At 41.0% G+C, this 24022-nt stretch overlaps 1 protein-coding gene across 4 annotated transcripts in view; it reads right to left on the reverse strand.

The window, feature by feature from the left end:
* Window positions 1-577: 577 nt before the first annotated feature.
* KNTC1 (kinetochore associated 1) overlaps window positions 578-24022 on the reverse strand; it is a 110514-nt gene continuing 87069 nt past the window's right edge. For 2 of the 4 annotated variants that reach the window (XM_074402113.1, XM_074402112.1), the window contains 13 exons: window positions 21158-21204; window positions 19044-19122; window positions 16930-17048; window positions 16400-16535; window positions 15047-15142; window positions 14606-14662; window positions 9343-9397; window positions 9196-9259; window positions 8259-8388; window positions 6920-7009; window positions 6079-6224; window positions 3917-4007; window positions 578-2299 (listed from right to left, as the gene is read on the reverse strand). In XM_074402113.1, the coding sequence (XP_074258214.1) occupies window positions 2279-2299; window positions 3917-4007; window positions 6079-6224; window positions 6920-7009; window positions 8259-8388; window positions 9196-9259; window positions 9343-9397; window positions 14606-14662; window positions 15047-15142; window positions 16400-16535; window positions 16930-17048; window positions 19044-19122; window positions 21158-21204 (1131 nt within the window). In that variant the 3' untranslated portion in view covers window positions 578-2278. The remainder of the gene's footprint in view (window positions 2300-3916; window positions 4008-6078; window positions 6225-6919; window positions 7010-8258; window positions 8389-9195; window positions 9260-9342; window positions 9398-14605; window positions 14663-15046; window positions 15143-16399; window positions 16536-16929; window positions 17049-19043; window positions 19123-21157; window positions 21205-24022) is intronic. The other 2 variants (XM_074402110.1, XM_074402111.1) reach the window with 1 other exon arrangement.

The following is a 24022-nucleotide window of genomic DNA, read 5'->3' on the forward strand; positions in this document are numbered from 1 at the left end:
CGATCTCCTGACCTTGTGATCTGTCACCTCGGTCTCCAAAAGTGCTGGGATTACAGGCGTGAACCACCGCGCCCAGCCTAGATGCTTTATATGAACTGATTCAAACCTCTTGCCACTAGAAGGTAGATACTTTTACTGTCCTCATTTTAAGGGAATTAAGATGGTAATAAATTGGGCCAGGAGAGGTGGCTCATGCCTGTAATACTAGCAGTTAGGGAGGCCAAGGTGGGAGGACTACTTGAGGCCTGGAGTTCAAGACCAGCCTGAGCAAGAATGCAAGACCCTGGGCAAGAAAGCAAGATCTTGTCTCTACAAAAAAATTTAAAAATCAGGAAGTCGTGCTGTGTACCTGCAATCCCTACTGGGGAGGCTAAAGAGGGAGGATCCCTTAAGCCCAGAACTTTGGTGTTACAGTGAGCTACGGTCATACCACTACACTCCAGCCTAGATGACAGGGCAAGACCACCTTGCTTCTCTCTTTTTATTTTTTTACTTTTTTTAAAAAAAAGACGGTGGGAAATTAAATAACTTGCTCAGGCCCACACAGCTAGTAAGTGATAGAATCAGAATACAAATCCAGACTTATTTTACTCCAAAACCTGTGTTTAATCATGATGTTATACAGAGTTTTTTAGAAATATTTTCTTCAACTGACAAAACAAAGACAAACAATTCCAGTAATATCAAATCTACTTAAGTTATTTGCAAGTACGGCAAAAGACTACAAAGGCAGAATAACAGGTGTAACGAACACTTCTGTGTGCTGGCTTGTCACTCCACACGCCCTTCTGGGCCACTCACTGCAGTGCTGAGGATTTACAGCTATGGACCACTGCTCTCAGACTTTTAGCCAGGTGGCTTCCAGTTTGCTTCTGCTATTTCTTGGCACCAGTGCACAAATTAGAAGCTTGGAGAAAGTGCAGAGATGTTTCTTCTTCTTTTTTGGGGGGCGGAGATGGAGTCTTGCTCTGTCACCAAGGCTGGAGTGCAGTGGTGCGATCTAGGCTCATGACAACCTCGGACTCCTGGGTTCAAGACATTCTTCCCCCTCAGCCTCCTGAGTAGCTAGGACTACAGGCGCGTGCCACCATGCCAGCTAATATTTGTATTTTTAGTGGAGACAGGGTTTCACCATATTGACCAGGTTAATCTTGAACTACTGACCTTGTGATCCACCCACCTCGGCTTCCAAAGTGCTGGGATTACAGGTGTGAGTCACCATGCCTGGCAATGTTTCTTCTTTTGGTGGTGGCTTGGCAGCTTGGGTTGCCGCAGTGTAACTTGTCAGCAGCAATGGCGAATAGACTGCTGGGCTTCTGGGCACTGCAGTGGCTGCAGCAGCTCCAGCAACTCAATGGTAAACATGGGCTCAGGGCTCTAAGCCAGGGGCAGGAGCAGCTTCTGATCTATGGCTGCAAAGCCCTTCTTTCCTTTTGGCTGGCTCCCCTTTCTACCTCCCTTCTTCTCTTTCAGTCTTTTGAAGAACTTTGTAACTAATCCCTGGCATGAAATTCTTCTCTGCTTGGCATATCTAGAGTGGCTTTTATTTTTCTGACTGGCCAATGACTGATACAGTGTTTTCTTCGAATTATAGCAATGTTTTCTTAGAATAACATTAAAAAGACTTATTCTTACTTTTTTATATGAAAGAAAAAGGCTATAAGCACTCACTTTTCTTTTTTCTTTTTTTTTTTTGAGATGAAGTCTTGCTCTGTCGCCCAGGCTAGAGTGCAGTGGCACGATCTTGGCTCACTGCAACCTCCGCTTCCTGGGTTCAAGTGATTCTCCTGCCTCTGCCTCTTTAGTAGCTGGGATTACAGGCACCCGCCACTGTGCCCAGCTAATTTTTGTATTTTTAGTAAAGATGGGGTTTCACCATCTTGGCCAGGCTGGTCTCAAACTCCTGACCTTGTGATCCACCTGCCTTGGCCTTCCAAAGTGCTGGGATTACAGGTGTGAGCCGCTGCGCCCGGCCAAGCACTCACTTTTCTTGAAGGAGAGAGCAAACTATTTTTGTACTTTGTTTCCTTCACATGTGGTGCAAAAAGTTGATAGTCTCTATAAACTGTCTAAGTAACTGGCAACGAAAAGACTTATTAATTCAGGACATGAGTTCTTTATGGGGCAATTATGCTCATATTAGGCGTTTTATTTATTACATGTGGGGTAAAGTTGGACAAATAGCTATAATACACAATTTAAAAACTGTAATACATATGGTCCATTAATAGCAGACTCCAAAGTTCTTGTCCTTCTTGCAAAAAGGTTCAATGATTTACTATAATCCACTAAGAAACATCTAAATGGGAAGAAACACAGAAGTGATTTTTATGTCAGTTTTTCAAATTGAAAATGGTCAAATAAAGTACAGAACTGAAAGACTTAAGTGAAGAGATAAAAATCTACATATAAAACTGTTTGGCATTTTAGGCAGATGAGAGAGAAACAATTTTTTTTTTTTTTCTGAGACGGAGTTTCGCTCTTGTTACGCAGGCTGGAGTGCAATGGCGCGATCTCGGCTCACCGCAACCTCCACCTCCTGGGTTCAGGCAACTCTCCTGCCTCAGCCTCCTGAGTAGCTGGGATTACAGGCACGCGCCACCATGCCCAGCTACTTTTTTGTATTTTTAGTAGAGACGGGGTTTCACCATGTTGACCAGGATGGTCTCGATCTCTTGACCTCATGATCCACCCACCTCGGCCTCCCAAAGTGCTGGGATTACAGGTGTGAGCCACCGTGCCCGGCCGAGAGAAACAATTTTTAAAGGCCATGAATTTGTCTCCCGAATTAATATTCTCCCTTTCTGGAAAAAAAGTAATCTTATGCCATTGAGCAGAAGCAACTGGAAGTGAGCCCTGTAAGTTATTAATGAGAGGTAACAAATGCAGACTTATTCTAATATGCCTGATCTGGACCAAAGGAAGAAATAAGCCACTATACTTAGGTTTACTAAAGCTATCAAGATATTCCAAAATATTCTGATTTGAAAAATGGCAAGTAAAAAATAAAACTACCAAAACATGATCAAAGCAAAAATTTTACTTGGTACTTAAGTTCAAAATAGGAGTAAAATAAATTATGTGCACACTTTGTATACAAAAAACTTGGAAGAATGTACAACAAAACATTAACAGTGATCCTATGTCTGGATAGTGAGATTTTGGAGATCAGTTTAGTATTATTATTATCATTATCTTTGCCTCCTCTATACTTCTCTTTTTTCGAGATGAAGTTTTGCTCTTGTTGCCCAGGCTGGAGCGCAGTGGTGCAATCTTGGCTCACTGCAATATCCGCCTCCTGGGTTCAAGTGATTCTCCAGCCTCTTGCCTGCCACCACACCCAGCTCGTTTATTTGTATTTTTAGTAGAGATGAGGTTTTACCATGTTAGCCAGACTGATCTTGAACTCTCAACCTTAACGTGATTCACCCGCCTCAGCCTCCCAAAGTGCTGGGATTACAGGCATGAGCCATCATGCCCAGTCAAACTTCTCTTTTTTCTATAGTGAATATATGTTTTAGGTAATTAAAGATGAATAATTAATCTAAAAAGCAATTAATACCCAAGCATGACAGTAACACCTTTTAGAAATCAGGTTTTCACCCACTTCAATATTAAAAACACCACCTTATGAGTAATGGTAATGCTAGAAAGCACCTGAGAGACCATGGGGTCCAGATCTGAAGACTAAGCTCACACTAGGCCTTGTTGCCTATAGGGACAAGCCGAGATTAGGACTGTGGCCTCTTGATTTCTAGTTTAAAACTCTCTAACACAAAGAGTAAAATATAAAAACAACAATTTACACATAAAAATACATTTACCTCCCAAACACTAGAAAAGGCTGGTTGATTTCAATAGCCTACACATATAAACAGTGTCAAGTTAGAACCTAAGAACTCTCCGTTAGCCTTACCTTCAGAATTTCACAGGGAGCAGCATCTGGAGGCACAGGTTTCCCACAATGCTTTGAATATTCAGTTATCAAGACCGAAGCTTCATCTAAACTACAGAATCAAAAAGAAAAAGAAGTGTTAGGCCAGGCACAGCAGTTCGTGCCAATAATTCCAGCACTCAGGGAGGCCAAGGTGTGTAGATGGCTTAGGTCCAGGAGTTTGAGACCAGCCTGGGCAACATGGCAAAACCCTGTCTCTACAAAAAAAAAAAAAAAAACACATAAAATTAGCCAGGTATGGTATTGGGTGCTTGTAATCTCAGCAACTCTGGAGGCTGAGGTAGAAGGATCACTTGAACCCAGGAGATTGAGGCAGAAGTCAGCCATGTTTGTGCCACTGCACTCCAGCCTGGGTGACAAAGCAAGACCCTGTCTCAAAAAGAAAGAAAGAAAAAGAGGCATTGATGTCAAAATTAAAATGTAGAGACCAATCTCTATGAAAGAGAGACATGTTACATATTGTGTGTGTGTGTGTGTGTGTGTGTGTGTGTGTGTGTGTGTGAGAGAGAGAGAGAGAGAGAGAGAGAGAGAGAGAGAGAGAGCGCGATTCTCTCTTGTTGCCCAGGCTGGAGTGCAATGGCATGATCTCGGTTCGGCTCACTGCAAACTCCCACCTCCCAGGTTCAAGCAATTCTTCCACCTCAGCCTCCGGAGTAGCTGGGATTACAAATGCCCACCACCATACTTGGCTAGTTTTTTGTATTTTTAGTAGAGACGGGGTTTCACCATGTTGGCCAGGCTGGTCTCAAACTCCTAACCTCAAGTGATCCACCCGTCTCGGCCTCCCAAAGTGCTGGGATTACAGGCGTGAGCCACCACACCCGGCCACATATTGTTCTTTAAGAAAGTTTACAGGGATGAGGTAAGGGTTTGGGGAGCTGGCAAGCTGACTGGTGGGTGACAGTGGTGAGCAAAATTAGTCCTAGAGATGCAGCAAATTATCTCAGCAGCTACAGACAAAACCAGTCTCAGGTTACAACAGACAGTTTCAGCATTCAGGCTTGCAGTGAATTATATCTCAGCTCACTGCAATCTCCAACTTCCAGGTTCAAGCGAATCTCCCACCGCATCTCTTGAGTAGCTGGGATTACAGGCATGCGCCACCACGCCTGGCTAATTTTTGTATTTTTAGTAGAGATGGGGTTTCACCATGTTGGCTAGGCTGGTCTCAAACTCCTGACTTCAGGTGATCTGCCTGTCTCAGCCTCCCGAAGTGCTGGGATTACAGGCGTGAGCCACCCCTTGGCCAGAATTACATTTTTTGAGAAATCTTTTGTACTATGAGTGCTTTTTCCATGAGCCCCTCTACGCTGATGTATTTGGATATTATAAGAATGACCTAATTCATGTAATCAACTTCACACAGGATATGAGGAACCTTTCAGAAGTGATATGTTCACTCTCTTGATTGTGGTGATGGCTTCATAGGTATACATATGTCAAAATTTACTAAACTGCAGACTTCAAGTATGTCCAGTTTATTATATGTATCGATTATAACTCAAAAAATACTTGCTCAAAAATAAGAATATCTAATTATGGCTGAATCACAAGAGATAAACGAGCAGATGGAAATCCATGGAGTGGTAACGAGAAAGAAAGACCTCTCAAGCACCAGCATGGCTAGAGCACATGCAGGGATGGATCCGGTGCGTCCCGCAGTCCTGAACTTCCCTTTCTTTAGTGTCAGCCCACTTCTTCCTTCTCCCGTTCAGTTTCCATATCCGCCCCCAGCTCTATCCCAAGAAGCTTATTATTACTAAACTTGTGGGTGCTGGAAAATTAGATAACCAGGCTTAGCAAAAATGATGTGTTACTTAAAGTCATTAATGTTCTGGGCAAGTGTCTAAGACATAAAATTGTAATGTAGGATTTAGAGCAGGACTGTGAGACACTCGATTTGGAGATTCAGATGACCTGTTTAATTGTCAGATTCTAAGGTCATGTTCCAAGAAATAGAGTTATTAAATGATTCACTTTTTGATATATGCAGTAACGACAGATTTAATATTTTGAACTTTTAATTACAACCAAATAGCTCTACAACTGTTTGACATTTTCCTCCAACATAAAGATAGATTTTAAGGAAATTCCACAGTAAGTTGTTTTGAAAATTAACTTACCTTAAGTCATCTGCCAAATAGTGTACTAGTTCAGTGATATTATTGGTCTTCATCATGTGCATCTTCAACATTTGAAAGTATTTGGTCTTTGCCAAAATCCCAAACTCCTTCTTATTGATGATATTATTCAGAATCAGACTTCTAATCTATAAAAGAACAGGTATCATTAAATGTGATAAATTCCAAGCCTTTATTCAATATTGAAACATTTCTGACAATTGGAAGCCCAATTAGCACTGCATTGTGACTGTGCCTCCTTTTTGAGGGGGTGAAGAGGGAAAGGAGGCCTGTCAGTATCAGTCAATAAATAATTGTGCACTTTGAGACTTTTTATGAGGAAGAAGATCTGTTTTCAATCAAAAGCACTTAAGGCTACAAATTTTCCATGGAGCACAGCAGTCAACAAAAGTCAGGGTCCCTGCCCTTTAAAAACATTACTGAGGCTGGCCAGGTGCGGTGGATCATGAGGTCAGGAGTTCAAGACCAGCCCGGCCAATATGGCGAAACCCCATCTCTACTAAAAATACAAAAATTAGCCAGGCACGGTGGCATGTGCCTGTAATCCCAGCTACTCGGGAGGCTGGGGCAGGAGAATCACTTGAACCCGAGGGGCAGAGGTTGCAGTGAGCTGAGATCGCATCACTGCAATCCAGCCTGGGTGACAGAATGAGACTCTGTCTCAAAAAAAAAAAAAAAAATTACTGAGGCTTTAATAAAAGCAAAATAATTCTATACATAACAAACAGACATAGCAGTTTGCAGCTTAATCTTGGTTTGAAAAAATAATGACCTTCTAGTATCAAAATTTTCATAGCAAAAAGGAGATGAAACTGCCTCTTACTTGATGTGAAAATCCTGCTAGCTGGCCCGTGTTCATATGCTCTTCCAATTGCTTTAAAATAAACTGCGGGTCACATGAATCTAGAAAATGCTAGAGAAAAATCAAAGCAGAAACAATAGGAAAGTATTATTACTTATTCCAACAGCGAGAGCCATTGATCAGGTATTTTGTCATTCTAAAGTGCCAAATGGAATCTATTTAAATACTGAAACGCTGAATGGCATCAAGGGACGAGTGTATGAATGATGAAAAGAGGGGAAAAAGTTAAAGACAGGCACAGATGGCTTTAAAAAATGTAATTAATAGACCAAATGACAAATTAAAAATAAGCACGTTCAGCCAAGCATGGTGGCTCATGCCTATAATCCCAACACTTTGGGAGGCCAAGACCAGTGGATTGCCGCAGGTCAGGAGTTTTAGAGCAGCCTGGCCAACATGGCAAACCCCAGCTCTACTAAATACAAAAATTAGCCCGGTGTGGTAGTAGGAGCCTGTAATGTGAGCTACTCGGGAGTCACTTGAACCCAGGAGGTGAGGTTGCAGTGAGCTGAAATTGCGCCACTGCACTCCAGCCTGCGTAACAGAAAGGGACTCTCTCTCTTAAAAAATAAAAGGGGGAGGTGCACAAAGGCATGTAGATCTCTATCTACTGGCATGCCTACCTGCTAGGAAGATAACTATAAAACATTCCAAAATGCTTTGTTCTATTTGTTCCATATTATAAAGGAAATGAGAGTTGTTATTTTTAAATTCCATCCCCAACATTCTTGTGGCTCCTTCTGATGGGTACCCACACATAAAATCTGACTCTCCCTCTCTTTTATCTCCCACATTCAATTGCTAAGTCAGCTGCCTTCCCTGTAGCCTTCTTGTCTTGTTCAAGTTCATTACCAGACCCTATCATGGGTATTTAACCCTCAAACCCTCCCTGCCTATGCACAAGGTTGTTATGAAGAGATCAAGTGAGATAAAATTCTACTCAAATGCAACAGCTTCCCAAGTTTCCCTTCTTGCCCTCTCTTCTGACCAAGCCTACATGGGTTAATGGGTTATTCCTTCTAAAATACTTCCTTCATCATTTGCTTGCTGTTCTAAAATAATCACTTGTGTCCCTACTGATAGAGAATAAGGCCCAAACCCCATATAAGACATCCCTCAGCTGAGCCTTAATCTATCTTCCAGTCTTACCTCCCACTAAACCCCCATACAAGCCTCACTCATAACTCATGTATTCATGCTTTACAGGTTTGCTGAAATGAAAATGCAACCTTTTGCAAGGGACATGCAAGATGAGACCTTTTATTTCCTTGGCAGCCCAGAGGAATCATGTGCATGATACCTTAATTTGCTGGTGTCTTTTCTCTGAGTGGGGCATGAGCATCAGACAAGCTAATGCAAAAGCCGGAAGTTCTAATTGGATATATTGCTTGGCAATTCCGATCAGGTCAAGATCATCTGAGACTGGACATCTTCGAGAGAGCACATTAATTAGTTAATAATCTGTCAGATTCACTAGATTATACTGGCCTTTGTAGCTTTCCATAGTCATCTACCTGTCCAAGCTTTCAATAATTTTAAACACTAAAGTGCTGGTACATGACATATGCTTAGGAAATGAGTAATAGGAGTCTTTGATGGCATTCTACACGGAAAAAAATCTACCCACAGGAACAAAGACTAAAAGAATCTACCCACGGGAACAAGGACTAGTTGGCTACCATGATTATGTCTGAAAGCCTACAGATGCCAAAAGATAGGCTTCTAAATTCTCAGAAGACTCTCTCTATATAAATATATGTGTGTGTGTGTGTGTGTGTGTGTGTGTGTGTGTTTATTTGTTTATTTATTTTAGGCAGAGTCTTGCTCTGTAGCCCAGACTGGAGTGCAATGGCATGATCTTAACTCACTGCAACCACAAGTGATTGTGATCCACCCACCTCAGCCTCCCAAAGTGCTGGGATTACAGGCGTGAGACACCATACCCAGCCAGAAGACTCAAAATCTGTGTGGCAACACTGTATGACTTAGGGTAGTCACCAAAGGTACTCTATGCTCATATAAACAGCAGGTACTCATTTTAGAGAATGCTCAGTTTACTAGTTGCACCATATATGGGAAGTACACATTGTAAAAACAATCAAGAGATTTTATTATAAAAACAAGTGTTACGCTTAACTTCCTCACAAAAGGAATTCCTTATAAGAGATATCTATCAGAAAGGAATCATATAAGCAATAAACTTTTTTATTTTTTGGTAGAACAAATATACTACTTACTCGAGGACAGCAATGAGACTCTCACAACAATCTGACAGCTGATCCGGACTTAAAGGACAAGCAGCTGAAGATAAAACAAATAACCATGATATACACATACTCAAGTATAAAATGCTATAGTGAATGTTTCAGAGGATAGTGAAATACCTGAAAGCAGGGGTATCTGTATCACACGCTGCCACGCTTTGCTGAAGTAGGGAACCTGTGAAAACATGTCAATGTTTGGGATATTCATGTTAAGGATATTACAAACTCTCTTTAATTTGTAGTCTAGGCAGGGCGTGGTGGCTCACATCTGTAATCACAGCACTTTGAGAGGCCGAGGCAGGTGGATCACTTGAGGTTAGGAGTTTGAGACCAGCCTGGCTAACATGGAGAAACCCCGTCTCTACTAAAATTACAATTAGCCAGGTATGGCGGTATGCACCTGTAATCCCAGCAAGAAGCACTGTTTGAACCTGGGAGGTGGAGGTTGCAGTGAGCTGAGATCGCGCCACCGCACTCCAGCCTAGGCAACAGAGCGAGACTCTGTCTCAAAAAGGATATTATGAACTCTCTTTAAATTGCAGTCTAAATGTTCTGAAATTAAATAACGATGATGGTTGTACAATTTTATGAATATACCAAAAACTACTTGATTGTATACTTTCAAAAGGATGAATTTTACAAGTGAATTTGTATCTCAACAAAAAAATTAAATAGATCGCTATGTGCTGATATGAAAACTCTCCACAGGGCATTGTTACATGATCACAAAACTGTACATTTATAATTTATATTCCAGATGACTAAAATCATAAGCTGATATCCTCCTGCTTGAGATGATTAAGGTTCTAGCATAATGTTCTTCATAACAGTACGTTTCAGGATCTCATTATACAACCCTGGCTGATTCATTGTTTCTTTTGGCAAAAAGTCAGAACCCAACTCAGAAAATAAAATTAATCCTTAGCCAGTTATGTGCCAGGGTCACAGGAAAGGAGGAAGGGGACAAGAGAAAGAATTTCAAGAAGGTGAATAAGGAAAGAGCATTGGCCAGGAACGGTGGCTCACACCTGTAATCCCAGTACTTTGGGAGGTCAAGGCAGGATTGTTTGAGCCCAGGAGTTCAAGAACAACTTAGACAACATAACAAGACACCCATCTCTATATATTTAAAGAAAAAAAAAAAGTAAACTTCCATCAATAGAGGAGTGGTTAAATAACTTTGGGTACATTTTACTACATATTATGGAGAATAATCAAGCATTAAACATAATGAAATACCTCAAAAGGCTAAACAGAGTGTTACCAGAAGACAAAACAAGCCTACTCCTAGGTATACACTCAAGAGGAATGAAAACATGTTGATGTGAAAACTTGTACACAAATGTTCATAGCAGCATTATTTATAATGACCAAAACCAGAAACCCAAATGTTTATCAACTGACAAATGGATAAATAAAAGTGGTCTATCCATAAAATGGAACATTATTTGGCAATAAAGAGGAATGGAGTTCTGGTCCATGCTGCAATGTGGATGAACCTTAAAACATGATGCTGAGTGAAAGAAGCCAGACATGGAATGCCACATAGCAGGAAATTCCATTGATATGAAATGTCCAGAATAGGCACATCCATGGACAGAAGGATTAGTGGTCACTGGGGGCTAAAGGGAGTGAGGAATGGGAATGATTGCTAATGGATATGAGTTTTCTATTTGGGGAAAGGAAAATGTTCTGGAATTAGATAATGGTGATGTCTGTATAACTGTGCATACACGAAAAACTATTTCATTGTATAATTTAAAAGGATAAATTTTACATATGAACTGTATCTCAATAAATCAATTAGATGTATATGTGCTGATATGGAATAATCTCCAGAGACCATTGTTATATGAAAAAAACACTTTGTTTAGAATGTGATTGCATTTATGTGTGCATAAATGTATACACTGTAGATATGCACACACATGCATACATGCCTGTATAATAGGAAAGCTCTAAAATACACTGACTGCTTGCAGAAATTGCAAGCAGTCATTCCCTCAGGGAGATAATTATGAAGGGAAATTACTATTTGTAAGAGAGAATTTTCATGTTTTACTCAGTATATTTCTATATTAGCCTAACCTATTAAACTAATAATAAATTATATATTTCTACATACTATATATCATCATGATTATATGGACACACAGCTTATGTGAAATTTAGAAAAAACAAACAAGCCATGGTATCCGACTTTAAAGATCTTCAAAATCTGTGAGGGAGCAGTCCACATGTAATTAAAATAAAGTATATGGGAGACGGAGAGAGATCCAAGATGGCTGATCACTAGCAGCTCGGGATTGTAGCTGCCAATGAAAGCGCAAAGAATGAGAGGACGCCACACCTTCACATGAATTCTTGTTGCTCACGCACCAGGAGATTCTCAGCGGAGGAGCCCCATGGGTTGCCAGCGCGACTCTTGTGACCGGCGAGGCGGTTTTGCCGGCGCCTTGGAGCGTCAGTTCTTGGTGCAGAGTCAGAAAAGCACCATCAATCTTAACGCTGCTGATTTAGTTGCTGCAGTGGGTTGCTCAGATTTCGGCGCTTAGAATCAATAAGTTGGATGTCCACTCAGAAACCCAATTACAAAGACGGTAATTATAAAGACCACAGATGGATAAGTCTACAACGAAGGGAAGAAAACAGCCAAAAAAGGCTGAGAATACTCAAGATTAGAATGCCTCTCCCTCAGCGGGGGATCACAGTTCCTCATCAGCAACTGAACAAGGCTTGATGGAGAACGAGTGTGTTCCAATTACAGAAGCAGGCTTCAAAATGTGGATAATGAGAAACTTCTGTGAATTAAAAGAACTTGTTTTAACCCAATCCAAAGAAACTAAGAACTTTGAAAAAAGATTTGACGAAATGTTAACAAGAATACACAATTTAGAGAGGAATGTAAGTGAATTGATGGAGCTGAAAAACACAATACGAGAACTTCGTGAAGTATGCACAAGTTTTAACAGCCGAACTGATCAAGCAGAAGAAAGGATATCAGAGGTCGAAGACCAACTCAATGAAATAAAACAAGAAGACAAGATTAGAGAAAAAAGGATAAAAAGGAACGAGCAAAATCTCCAAGAAATATGGGATTATGTGAAAAGACCTAATCTACGCTTGATAGGTGTACCTGAATGTGACGAAGAGAATGAATCCAAGCTGGAAAATACACTTCAGGACATTATTCAGGAAAATTTTCCCAACCTAGTAAGGCAGGATAATATTCAACTCCAGGTAATACAGAGAACACCACAGAGATATTCCTCAAGAAGAGCAACTCCAAGGCACATAATCGTCAGATTCACCAGGGTTGAAATGAAGGAGAAAATACTAAGGGCAGCTAGAGAGAAAGGTCAGGTTACCCACAAAGGGAAGCCTATCAGATCTCTCAGCAGAAACCCTACAAGCCAGAAGAGAGTGGGGACCAATATTCAACATCCTTAAAGAAAAGAACTTTCAACCAAGAATTTCACATCCAGCCAAACTAAGCTTCACAAGTGAAGGAAAAATAGTTTTTTGTGAATAAGCAAGCACTCAGAGATTTCATCACCACCAGGCCTGCTTTACAAGAGCTTCTGAAAGAACCACTACACATAGAAAGGAACAAACAGTATCAGCCTTTCTAAAAAAATACCAAAAAGAGCATCAATATAATGAAGAATTTACATCAACTAATGGGCAAAATAGCCAGCTAATATTAAATGGCAGTATTAAAGTCACATATATTATTACTAATTCTAAATTTAAATTGACTAAATCCCCCAATCCAAAGACAGACAGGCAATTTGAATAAAAAACTAAAACCCATCAGTATGCTGCATCCAGACCCATCTCACATTCAAGGATACACAAAGACTCAAAACAAGGGATGGAGAAGGATTTACCAACCAACCAGAGAGCTAAAATAAATAAATAAAAAGCAGAAGTTACAATTAAGCAACAAAGATCAAAAGAAGCAAAGAAGGACATTATATAATAATAAAAGGATCAATGCAACAACAAGAAGAGCTAAAGATCCTAAATATATACACACCCAATACAGGAATATGCAGACATACAAGACTTATAAAGAGACTTAGACTCCCACACAATAATAGTGGGAGACTTCAACATTAATATTAGATAGATCAATGAGACAGAAGATTAACAACGATATCCAGGACTTGAACTCAGATCTGGAACAAGTAAATGTAATTAACATTTATAGAACTCTCCACTTTAAATATACAAAATATATACTCTTATCAGTACCACATCATATCAACTTAGAAGTTTAAACGAAATGTTGGTTGGCTCCTTGTTTGTTATTCTCTTCCCTCATTTTCTTTTATATCTCCATTATTAAGGACAATTATAGGCATACCCATATTTGGACTGCATTCTAGCCCGGGCAATAAAGCAATACCCCCATCCTCTCTCCCTCTTTCTCCCTCTTCTTTATTCTTTTTTTTTTTTTTTTGAGATAGAGTTTCACTCTTGTTACCCAGGCTGGAGTGCAATGGTGTGATCTCGGCTCACTGCAACCTCCGCCTCCTGGGTTCAGGCAATTCTCCTGCCTCAACCTCCTGAGTAGCTGGGATTACAGGCATGCGCCACCATGCCCAGCTAATGTTTTGTATTTTTAGTAGAGATGGGGTTTCACCATGTTGACCAGGATGGTCTCAATCTCTTGACCTTGTGATCCACCCGCCTCGGCCTCCCAAAGTGCTGGGATTACAGGCTTGAGCCACCGCACCCGGCTCTTTATTCTTTAAAAAAAAGAAAGAAAAAAGAAGAAAAGAAAATACTACAGGAGAATAAGGTGAAAATGCCCATGACAAGTACCAACAAGACCCGAAGCCTCTGAAAATAGAAATGGTAGCAGTAAACAAACAGCACTTCTTAGAGAAAAAATAAAAATAAAATAAATAAATAAATAAATAAACTATATGGTGACAAAAGTCAGAGTGGAGTCAAAATGTCTTGCAAGCATAAATGAAGATGTGACTCATGAGGCCTGGAGAACTCAGGCAAGTGGTTATCTTCAGGAGGTAATGTGAGCTGAGTATTACAGGTCCAGGTACAACTTTAATGAAACATCATCCTGCAGCCAATCAGTTTTGTTTCTTCTTTCTTTATTTTAAGGAAAGGATCTAGCTCTGTTGCCCAGGCCAGAGCTGGAGTGCAATGGTACAATCATGGCTCACTGCAGCCTCAAACTCCTGTGCTCAAGTGATTCTTCTACCTTGGCCTCCCAAAGTGTTGGATTTACAGGAGTGATCCACTGTACTTGGCTCAGTTCTGTTCTTTATGAAGGAGTTGACTATTTAATTTTAGTCACAAGGCCAGAAAGTATAAAGATTAAATTCAATAAAATTTATTTTTAAAAACTACATACCTGCCATAGAGAATGGATACTGGAAATCGCTTTTAAAACTTTCCTTAGATAAGGAATCTGTAAAAAATAAAAAATAAAAAAGTTCTAAAGACCACCAAAATGGAAAATTTCAATGTGAAATACCAGATTCTTAAAGTTCCAAAAGAAGTACTGGTAAAACTTTATCTTCCAGGATAACTGCCAGAGAAGTTCACTTACAAGTTCATAAATATCAAAAAAGGCTAGGAACCTTCCATTTGTTTCCCGTGAAATTTATGTCATTTTTGATTTTGCACTCTTTGGTCTAACACCAAGTTCTTTAAATTTGGCATCAACTCAGTAAGAGTGACTGTGTTTTCACCATAAATCTGTTCCATAACAAGTATCAATCCAGAATGTTTAGAGGATGCTGTGCAAAAGCTTTCAGTTATACTCAGTTGAGGGCACTGAGTCTTAACTTACCATATTGAAGCCCAGAAGCTTTTGCAAGAATCCATTCCAAAGCTGCAGGTCATAGATTTTGTATTCTAAACAAAGCTCAGTCACCAATCTTACTGCCTAAAGCCAAAAAGAGAGTGGGGGGGAAAAAAGAAAAAAGTCATGCTGCTCCAAGACACCAGTCAATCAAGCCATCTTTGGAAAAGTGGGGCAGCTTAATACAAAATATGCTTCTAATCTGTGAATGTCTATTGAAGGGCCTCATCTTTCTAATGAAAGAAACAACAAAAAAGAGACTCTTCTTTTTCTTGCTGTTATGGACGCACAGACACCATCTCAGACATCTCCTCCCCCTTTCTTTCTTCTATTGAAAAAGTTTGCCTGTTGGAACAAAAAAACCTTCCTACCCTCGCCTCCAACTGCCTCAGAGACTAAATTCCCAAAGGCAACTAAGAGGAAGAGAAACGATATCCTCTCTCTACCAGACAGTCTCCTTTCCCTGTCCAGATAAGGACAGATAAACCGTGGGAGGGATTATAAAAGTGCTCTCTCGCCGGGCGCGGTGGCTCAAGCCTGTAATCCCAGCACTTTGGGAGGCCGAGGTGGGTGGATCACGAGGTCGAGAGATCGAGACCATCCTGGTCAACATGGTGAAACCCCGTCTCTACTAAAAATACAAAAAATTAGCTGGGCATGGTGGTGCATGCCTGTAATCCCAGCTACTCAGGAGGCTGAGGCAGGAGAATTGCCTGAACCCGGGAGGCGGAGGTTGCGGTGAGCCGAGATCGCGCCATTGCACTCCAGCCTGGGTAACAAGAGCGAAACTCCGTCTCAAAAAAAAAAAAAAAAAAATGTGCTCTCTCGTTGCCAGGGATGACGTTAGCCAGTAGACTTGAAGACAAAAGAGGTAAAGGGAGCTTCCACATTGCCTTATCTATCACATGCTGGTACAGGAGAGTAGAAAGGTCTCAGAGCAGTAGAGCAGTTCAGGGATAAAGACTTTCTGGGGTCAGGCAAGGTGGTTCACACTGTAATCCCAGCACTTTGGGAGGCCCAGGTGGGTGGATTGTCTGAGGTCAGGAGTTTGAGACCAGCCTGGCCAACATGATGCAACCTTGTCTCTACTAAAAATACAAAAATTAGCCAGGCATGGTGGGTGAGCGCCTATAATCCCAGCTACATGGGAAGCTGAGGCAGGAGAATTGCTTGAACCTGGGAGGCGGAGGTTGCAGCGAGTCGAGATCACACCACTGCACTCCAGCCTGGGGAACAGTGCAAAACTCTGTCTTTAAAAAAAAAAAAAGACTTTCTGGTTTTATCTTTCAGGAATCTGAAAAGGGGCAGGAAATCGGGAATGCGGCAGTGAGGTGTACCAACCATGGACTCGTGGCTGTGGTTTTTCCATAGGCCCTTAATCATTCCTTCTTTAGGACTGTTGCAAAATAACTCATATGTGATGGGGATATTCAAAGACTCAAATGATGCCAGGAAAGTTATACATTTCAAATAAGATCTGGAAAACAGAAACGTTTCTAAGAATCATTCTCATAGGCCACATTTACATTTAAAATAAAAACCACCATATGGAAATATTAGGTCAGTTTGTTTTAAATGTCCATTTTGGACTTCTAAATATATTCACCAAATATATAAAACATTAGATAGAAATCAACTGGAACAAGATAAGGAAACCATTCAGTTTCTAAATGGCTCCAAGAAACGATGGAAACAAGATGTTCTCAAAGGCCTATTTTCCCTTTACCAAAATGTCAAGGATATTCAAGGCAACAGAACTGTATTCACATAGTTACTCTACAACGCTCTTCTGAATTCAGGGCTTAAAAGGTACAGCTCCAAAAAATGACCTGTTTCCTATTTCTTAATACAATTTAAACATTTCTACTTACTTCACTTCTTCAATGGGTTTTTTAAAGAGGGATTCTATAGTTTCCTTGTCAGCCAAATAGAAGAGACACTGAAGAGCTCGAGTTCTGTGGGCAAAAGTTAACTGATGCATACCTAATGTCTGCAAAACCAAAAAAGGTTTGGAGAGTTTAACACCTGCACATTGTAGTTGGGTAAATGAGTTTCAACATAGGCAACATAAACAATGCAATTATTTTAAAATGTAAAGTCAATCTCTGCAGTTGCAGAAGGCATTGTGCGTAACTGGTTCTTAACAAGTAGCCCATGGACACCTGGAGGGGTATTCCTGAGATTCCTTCAGGAGGGAAAGGGTCACAGCTGTTTTCATGATACTAAGATGTTATTTGCCTTTACACTGTGTTGATATTTGCACTGATCGTGCAAAAGCAATGGTGGGTGAAACTGCAAGCAGAATCGAGGCAGAGCCCCCAACTGTTGTTGCAGCCTTTGTATCCACAGGCGTGCCTTGGCAGTATTGAAAACCAAAGACAACTTTCACTTAAGAATGTCCCTGATGGGCCAGGTGCAGTGGCTGATGCCTATAATCCCTGCAATTTGGGAGGCCCAGGCGGGCAGATCACCTGAGGTCAGGAGTTTGAGACCAGTCTGGCCAATATGGTGAAACCCTGTCTCTACTAAAAATACAAAAATTAGCCAGGTGTGGTGGCATGTGCCTGTAATCCCAGCTATTCGGGAGGCTGAGGCAGGAAAATCACTTGAACCTGGGAGGTGGAGATTGCAGTGAGCCAAGATCGTGCCATTACATTCCAGCCTGAGCAATAGATTTGAGATTCTGTCTCCAAAAAAAAAAAAATTTCCTTCCAAGACGGGATTTTGCTATGTTGCCCAGGCTGGTCTTGAACTCCTGGGTCCAAGCAATTCTTCCTCCTTGGCCTCCCAAAGTGCTGGGATCACAGGCATGAGCCACCAAGCCCAGTCAGAATGTTCTTGATGAAGCAGTAAAAATTAATTTTACTAAACCTCAACTTTTGAATCTACAGTCAGCCTTTTGTATTCATAGGTTCTGCATTCATGGAATCAACCAACAGTGGATCAAAAATATTCAAGAAAAAAAAAATTCCATGAAGTTCTAAAAAGCAAAACATGAATTTGCTGCATGCCAAGTACTGCACTGAATCCATGTGGATGAAGTGATTTGCAGGCATTGTATTATAAGTAACCCAGAGATGACTTAAGGTATACAGAAGGATGTGTATAGATGACATGCATAAAATATGACATCATTTTATATAAGAGACTTGAGCGTCCTCAGATTTTGGTATCCTCGGGGGGTCCTGGAACCAGTCCTCCCACAGATACGGAGGGATTACTATATATCATATTAATGTGAATTCACATTTGAATACATGCTAATACTAATTAAGGGGAAGTACACATAAGGCACATTGCAAGGAAAAGCACGTACACAGCTGAGCTGTGAGCTGCACTAGCCACCTTTCATGAAATACCATTTTTAGGTCATAAGTTTTTATATGCAGAGAAAATAAGGAGAGGCTTTTTCCTTCCTGTTATGGGACTTTACAATCAGCACCTCAGACTTCCTCCTTTTAATCTGAGAATCATTTGCCTACTGGCTCCACCCACTTCTCTCTCTGCTCCAACTACCTCAGAGGACATTTCTATATGCAAGAGCCTGAAGCCAAAGGTCATGCTGCCACAGGGAAAACTGCAAGTTCAGTCTAGCTAAACTTTAGTGGGCAGAGGGGATGGTCTGACCAGAGTACGCAGCCAGATAAGGCCATGGTGGAGACTTGTTCATGGCCAGTGTGTTTGGCTCCTGGCTTCAGGAATGTGGACTGACCAGGGAGTTAACCACTGTGAATGCAGACAGCCAGTGGAAACTGTCAACAGGTGCACCATACGGCAAGCTAAGCAGATGTTACAGAGGCCAGCACTAAATGGAGCATGGTGCAAAAAACAATGCTTGCTTAGGAGATGAGACAGACTTTGAGTACATATGTACGTAAGCATTATCTGAATCATCTGTTAATGCAATCAAGCATAGTAAATAAACAGGAAAAAAATGTTAAGCTGAGATGCACAGAAGAGACTGGATTAAGTTTCCAGAGCTTACAGTTGTAGTTGACGTTGCAAATACAAACAGCATTCTTGAACTATAATCAATTGGACGAGACAGAAGGAGATATTGCACTCTGGAAAAAAAATTGAATTACATTTAACTTTTAATTTCATGATGGATTTACCAAAACAACAGACTTATCTTTCCATCCATGGAAAGGTCATTAGACAACTGAAAGGCAGACCAGAAAGACGTTTTTGCTTTAAAGATTGCTTAATCTTTTCTTGATTTCTTTTGTTGCTAAAGGTGATAATACATGCAACAAATGCCAGGCTTCAGCCTCCTTATCTATAGAATAGCTAATCAATCTCTGATCCCTTAAATTCTATTTAAGAAACTAATATAATTAATTCAAGAAAGATATTCAGGAAAAAAAAAAAAAAAAGAAACTAATATAAACCATAGCTTTAAAGTCCCTTGAATGCTAAACATGGGAAGTTCTGTGTTTGGTATGCAGGACCTTGTTAGCAGCCCATTTCAACCTCTAGACCAGGCGTCCCCAAACTTTTTACACAGGGGGCCAGTTCACTGTCCCTCAGACCGTTGGAGGGTCGCCACATACTGCGCTCCTCTCACTGACCACCAATGAAAGAGGTGCCCCTTCCTGAAGTGCGGCAGGGGGCCAGATAAATGGCCTCAGGGGGCCACATGCGGCCCGCGGGGCCGTAATTTGGGGACGCCTGCTCTAGACCCAGGGCAAGCTGGCCCCTCTCCAGGAAGGAAGGATGAATTAGGCCGGCTGGAGGAGGGCTGGGGCAGAGCTTTTAGTGGAAAAAGCAGCACATTATAAATTTTGTATTAAGTAGCCTTTTGGGATTTCCTTTTTCTCTTCTCTCTTCAAATCACTTCCCTCCAAGACTTTCCATGTGGTTAGTTCAGTTAGACATACCAGGAGCTACCTCTTGTTTGAACAAAGATGCCCCTTCCCTTAAAAGACTAAACGAGGCCGTGTGTGGTGGTTCACACCTGTAATCCCAGCACTTTGGAAACCAAGGCAGGCGGATCACAAAGTTAGGACTTCGAGACCAGCCTTACCAACATGGTGAAACCCTGTCTCTACTAAAAATACAAAAATTGGCCGGGCATGGTGGCAAGTGCCTATAATCCCAGCTACTTGGGAGGCTAAAGCAAGAGAATTGCTTGAACCCGGAAGCAGAGGTTGCAGTGAGCCAAGATTATACCACTGCATTCCAGCCTGGGCAACATAGTGAGACCCTGTCTCAAAAAAAAAAACAACAAAAAACTAAATGAGGCCAAGGTGGGAGTCCAGAGGGAAAGAGGGCATGGGTAGTTAGGACAGCTCTCTGCTCCAAACCAGAAGAAATTCATTTCTTGGGGTTGTCTTTCCGTCTTTTGTATCAGCTCTCCAAGGCTGAGGTTGGACATACAGCCTCCAAAGCCACTTGGCCTACTTTTGGTTTAGGCTAGGAAGACCTTGTTTCTTTCTTTTTGCTTTTTTTTTTTTTTTAATCATCCAGCCCAAAATGTCATAGGCTAGGAAGATCAAACAAGCTTTTTGATTTAGGAAAAGCTGGCTGGCATGTGAGCCACTATGCTCCCTATCCATGCCTATGCCAGGCATCATTAATGGGCTGCCACATTTGTTCTGACTAGGGCCCAGATAAGAGTCTTCTCCAGAATGCAAGCCATGACAAATCAGATCTAGCACATTAGATAAAATCAATGGGCCTTTCTAGGTAAAAGGGCAAAAGGAATCTGGTGGCCTGTATCTGAACCAACTCAGCTTAGCAAGGTAAGAGAATATAAAGGTGTCTATATTTATATTTCATATGGGTGCCAAAGTCTGGGTCTGGGGCCAAAGTCCTAATTAAGAAAGAGTTTTCTTCTGCTTGAGAGGCACCTTCCACCTAAAGGTATGCTAGGAACCCTCAGCCCTCATGGGTGTTGAGAAATTTTAGATCTTGGCTGGCTCTGATATTTTCCACTGGAGAGACTCCTAGCCATGTATCAATGGACTGATTCATTTCATAAACTCTGACCCGAGTTTATTAAGAAAGCCCTTTAAAAAATCAACTGCTGAAAAATGTACGGTAAGATTCCTATTTTGCACCACAACATAGGTGAACACAAGTAAAGGAAAAGAGTACCTTCGTAGGGCTTCATCTTCTTGAAGTTCAAATAATTCTGATGGTTTCTTGGAAAAAATAGGAAAAACAGGTCAAAAACTAAAAAAGTTTATGATTAAACATTCATTCATCTCTCTGAAAATCTATTAGATAAAAAAACCTAATATACAAGATTATGTTTACATAGAAAAATTATAATGTAAATGATTACTTTATGAAAAGATTTTTTTGCCTAAATGATGGGTTTACTCACATTCATTCACTCAACAAATACTCACTGAGCACGTACTATATGATAGGCACAATTCTAACTATAGAGATTGCCTGAGCAAATAAAGCAAATGTTCCTGTCCTCCTGGAGCTTACCTGCATTGGATAATTTTTATTTTGATTTATTTTTGTTTTTGGAGACAGGGTCTTGCTCTGTCACTCAGGCTGGAATACAGTGGCACAACCACGGCTCACTGCAGCCTCAACCTCCTGTGCTCAAGCAGTCCTCTTGCCTCAGTCTCCCGAGTAGCTGAGACCACAGGTGCACATCATGGCACCTGGCTAATATTTAAAATTTTTATACAGATGGGGTCTCACTATGTTGCTCAGGCTGGTCTAAACATCCTCCTTCCTGGACTCAAACATCCTCCTTCCTCAGCCTCCCAAAGTGCTCAGATTACTTGCATGAGCTACCTTGCCCAGCCCAGTATTAGAAAAAAAATTTTTTTTGGTTGAGATGGAGTCTTGCTCTGTCACCAGGCTGAAGTGCAGTAGCACTCGGCTCACTGCAACCTCCAACTCCCTGGTTTAAGCGATTCTCCTGCCTGAGCCTACTGAGTAGCTGGGATTACAGGCACTCGCCACCATGCCCAGCTATTTTTTTTTTTTTTTTTTTTTTGTATTTTTAGTAGAGACGGGGATTTCTCCATGTTGGCCAGGATGGTCTCAAACTCTTGACCTCAGGTGATCTACCCACCTCAGCGTCCTAAAGTACTGGGATTACAGGGCCACTGCGCCCATCGGCCTAGATAATTTTTAAAAGGAAAACACTCCATGAATTTTAAATGAGCCATTTGTGAATTCAGTATATATTTATTGGGACTTACAAAGTACTGTGCTAGGTGCTATGTATACATGCAGTTTCTAGCCTCAAGGAACTTTTAGTGCGTACCTTGAACTTACATATAAGTTAAAACATCTGTAAAGGCTGGTTTCTAAGAGTCAGCCACATATTCTATGTGGCCAAGAAATGCTTCTAACTCCTGTTTCCACTGAAGAACAATCCATTCTCTTGGTAAGTACTTTAAAAATCCTTGTTGAATCAAATGCCAAATGATATAAAAATTGCTAATTAAAAACTTAATGGTGGCCGGGTAAAGTGGCTCAGACCTGTAATCCCAGCACTTTGGGAGGCTGAGGCAGGTGGACCACCTGAGGTTGGCAGATTGAGACCAGCCTGGCCAACATGGTGAAATCCCATCTCTACTAAAATTAAAAAATTAGCTGGGCATCGTGGCATGATGCTAAAAATACATAATTCGAATCTGATCATGAGGCATTATTAGACAAACCCACATTGGAAGGCAGCTTATGAAACAGCTGGATTACATTCTTCAAAAATGTCAATATCATAAAAGACAAGAAAAAGTCACAGAACTGCCCTAGATTTAAAAGAGACTAGAGGCCGAGTGCAGTGGCTCATGTTTGTAATCCTAGTATTCTGGGAGGCCGAAGTGGGAGGGTCATATGAGGCCAGAAGTTTGAGACCAGCCTGGCCAACATGGTGAAATTCCATCTTTACTAAAAATACAAAAATTAGCCGAGTGTGGTGGCACATGCCTGTAATCCCAGCTACTCAGGAAGCTGAGACATGATAATTGCTTGAACCCACGAGGTGGGGGTTGCAGTGAGCCCAAGATCACGCCATTGCATTCCAGTCTGGGCAATGAAATGAGACTGTGTCATAAAAAAAAAAAAAAAAAAAACAAACTAGAGACATGACCAATAAATGCAAAACATAGTCCTAGACAAGATCCTGGACCTGGGGAAGAAAACGGCTACAAAACATATTATTAGGCCGGGCATGGGGGCACGTGCCTGTAATCCCATCTACTCGGGAGGCTCGCTTAAACCAGGGAGGTGGAGGTTGCAGTGAGCTGAGATCCCATCACTGCACTCCAGCTTGGGCAACAGAGCAAAACTCCATCTCAAAACAAAAACAAAAAACATTATTAGGGCCAGGCGTGGTGGCTCATGCCTATAATTCCAACACTTTGGGAGGCTGAGGCAGGTCAATCACCAGGTCAGGAGATCGGGACCATCCTAGCTAACATGGTGAAACCCCATCTCTACTAAAAATACAAAAAAATTAGTCGGGCGTGGTGGAATGTGCCTGTAGTCCCAGCTACTCAGGAGGCTAAGGCAGGAGAATCACTTGAACCTGGGAGGCAGAGGCTGCAGTGAGCCGAGATCGAGCCACTGCATTCCAGCCTGGGCGACAGAGCAAGACTCTGTCTCAAAAAACAAATAAATAAAACAAAAATAATTAGGACACTGGTGTAACCATAAAATGGACCATAAATTCAATTATAATATCACCATTAAATTTCTGATTCTGATAATTATATTATGGTTGGATAAGATAATATCCTGTTTTTAGGGAATGTACCCTTAAAATAGTCAGGAGGCAAAGGGGCAGGCCACATGCTATTTATTCTCCAGTGGTTCAGAAAAATATTATGCAAGTATTATAGAGGAGAGACGAAGAAAATATGGCAAAATGTTAAAAATTTATGGATCTGGGTGAAAAGCATACGTATGAATTCCATTTTTTTTTGTTTTTTTTTTACTATTTTTGTACTTTCCTATACATTTTATATTATTTCTAAAGAAAAA

This window comes from Saimiri boliviensis, chromosome 7 (assembly GCF_048565385.1).
Source record: "Saimiri boliviensis isolate mSaiBol1 chromosome 7, mSaiBol1.pri, whole genome shotgun sequence".
Lineage (NCBI taxonomy): Eukaryota > Metazoa > Chordata > Mammalia > Primates > Cebidae > Saimiri > Saimiri boliviensis.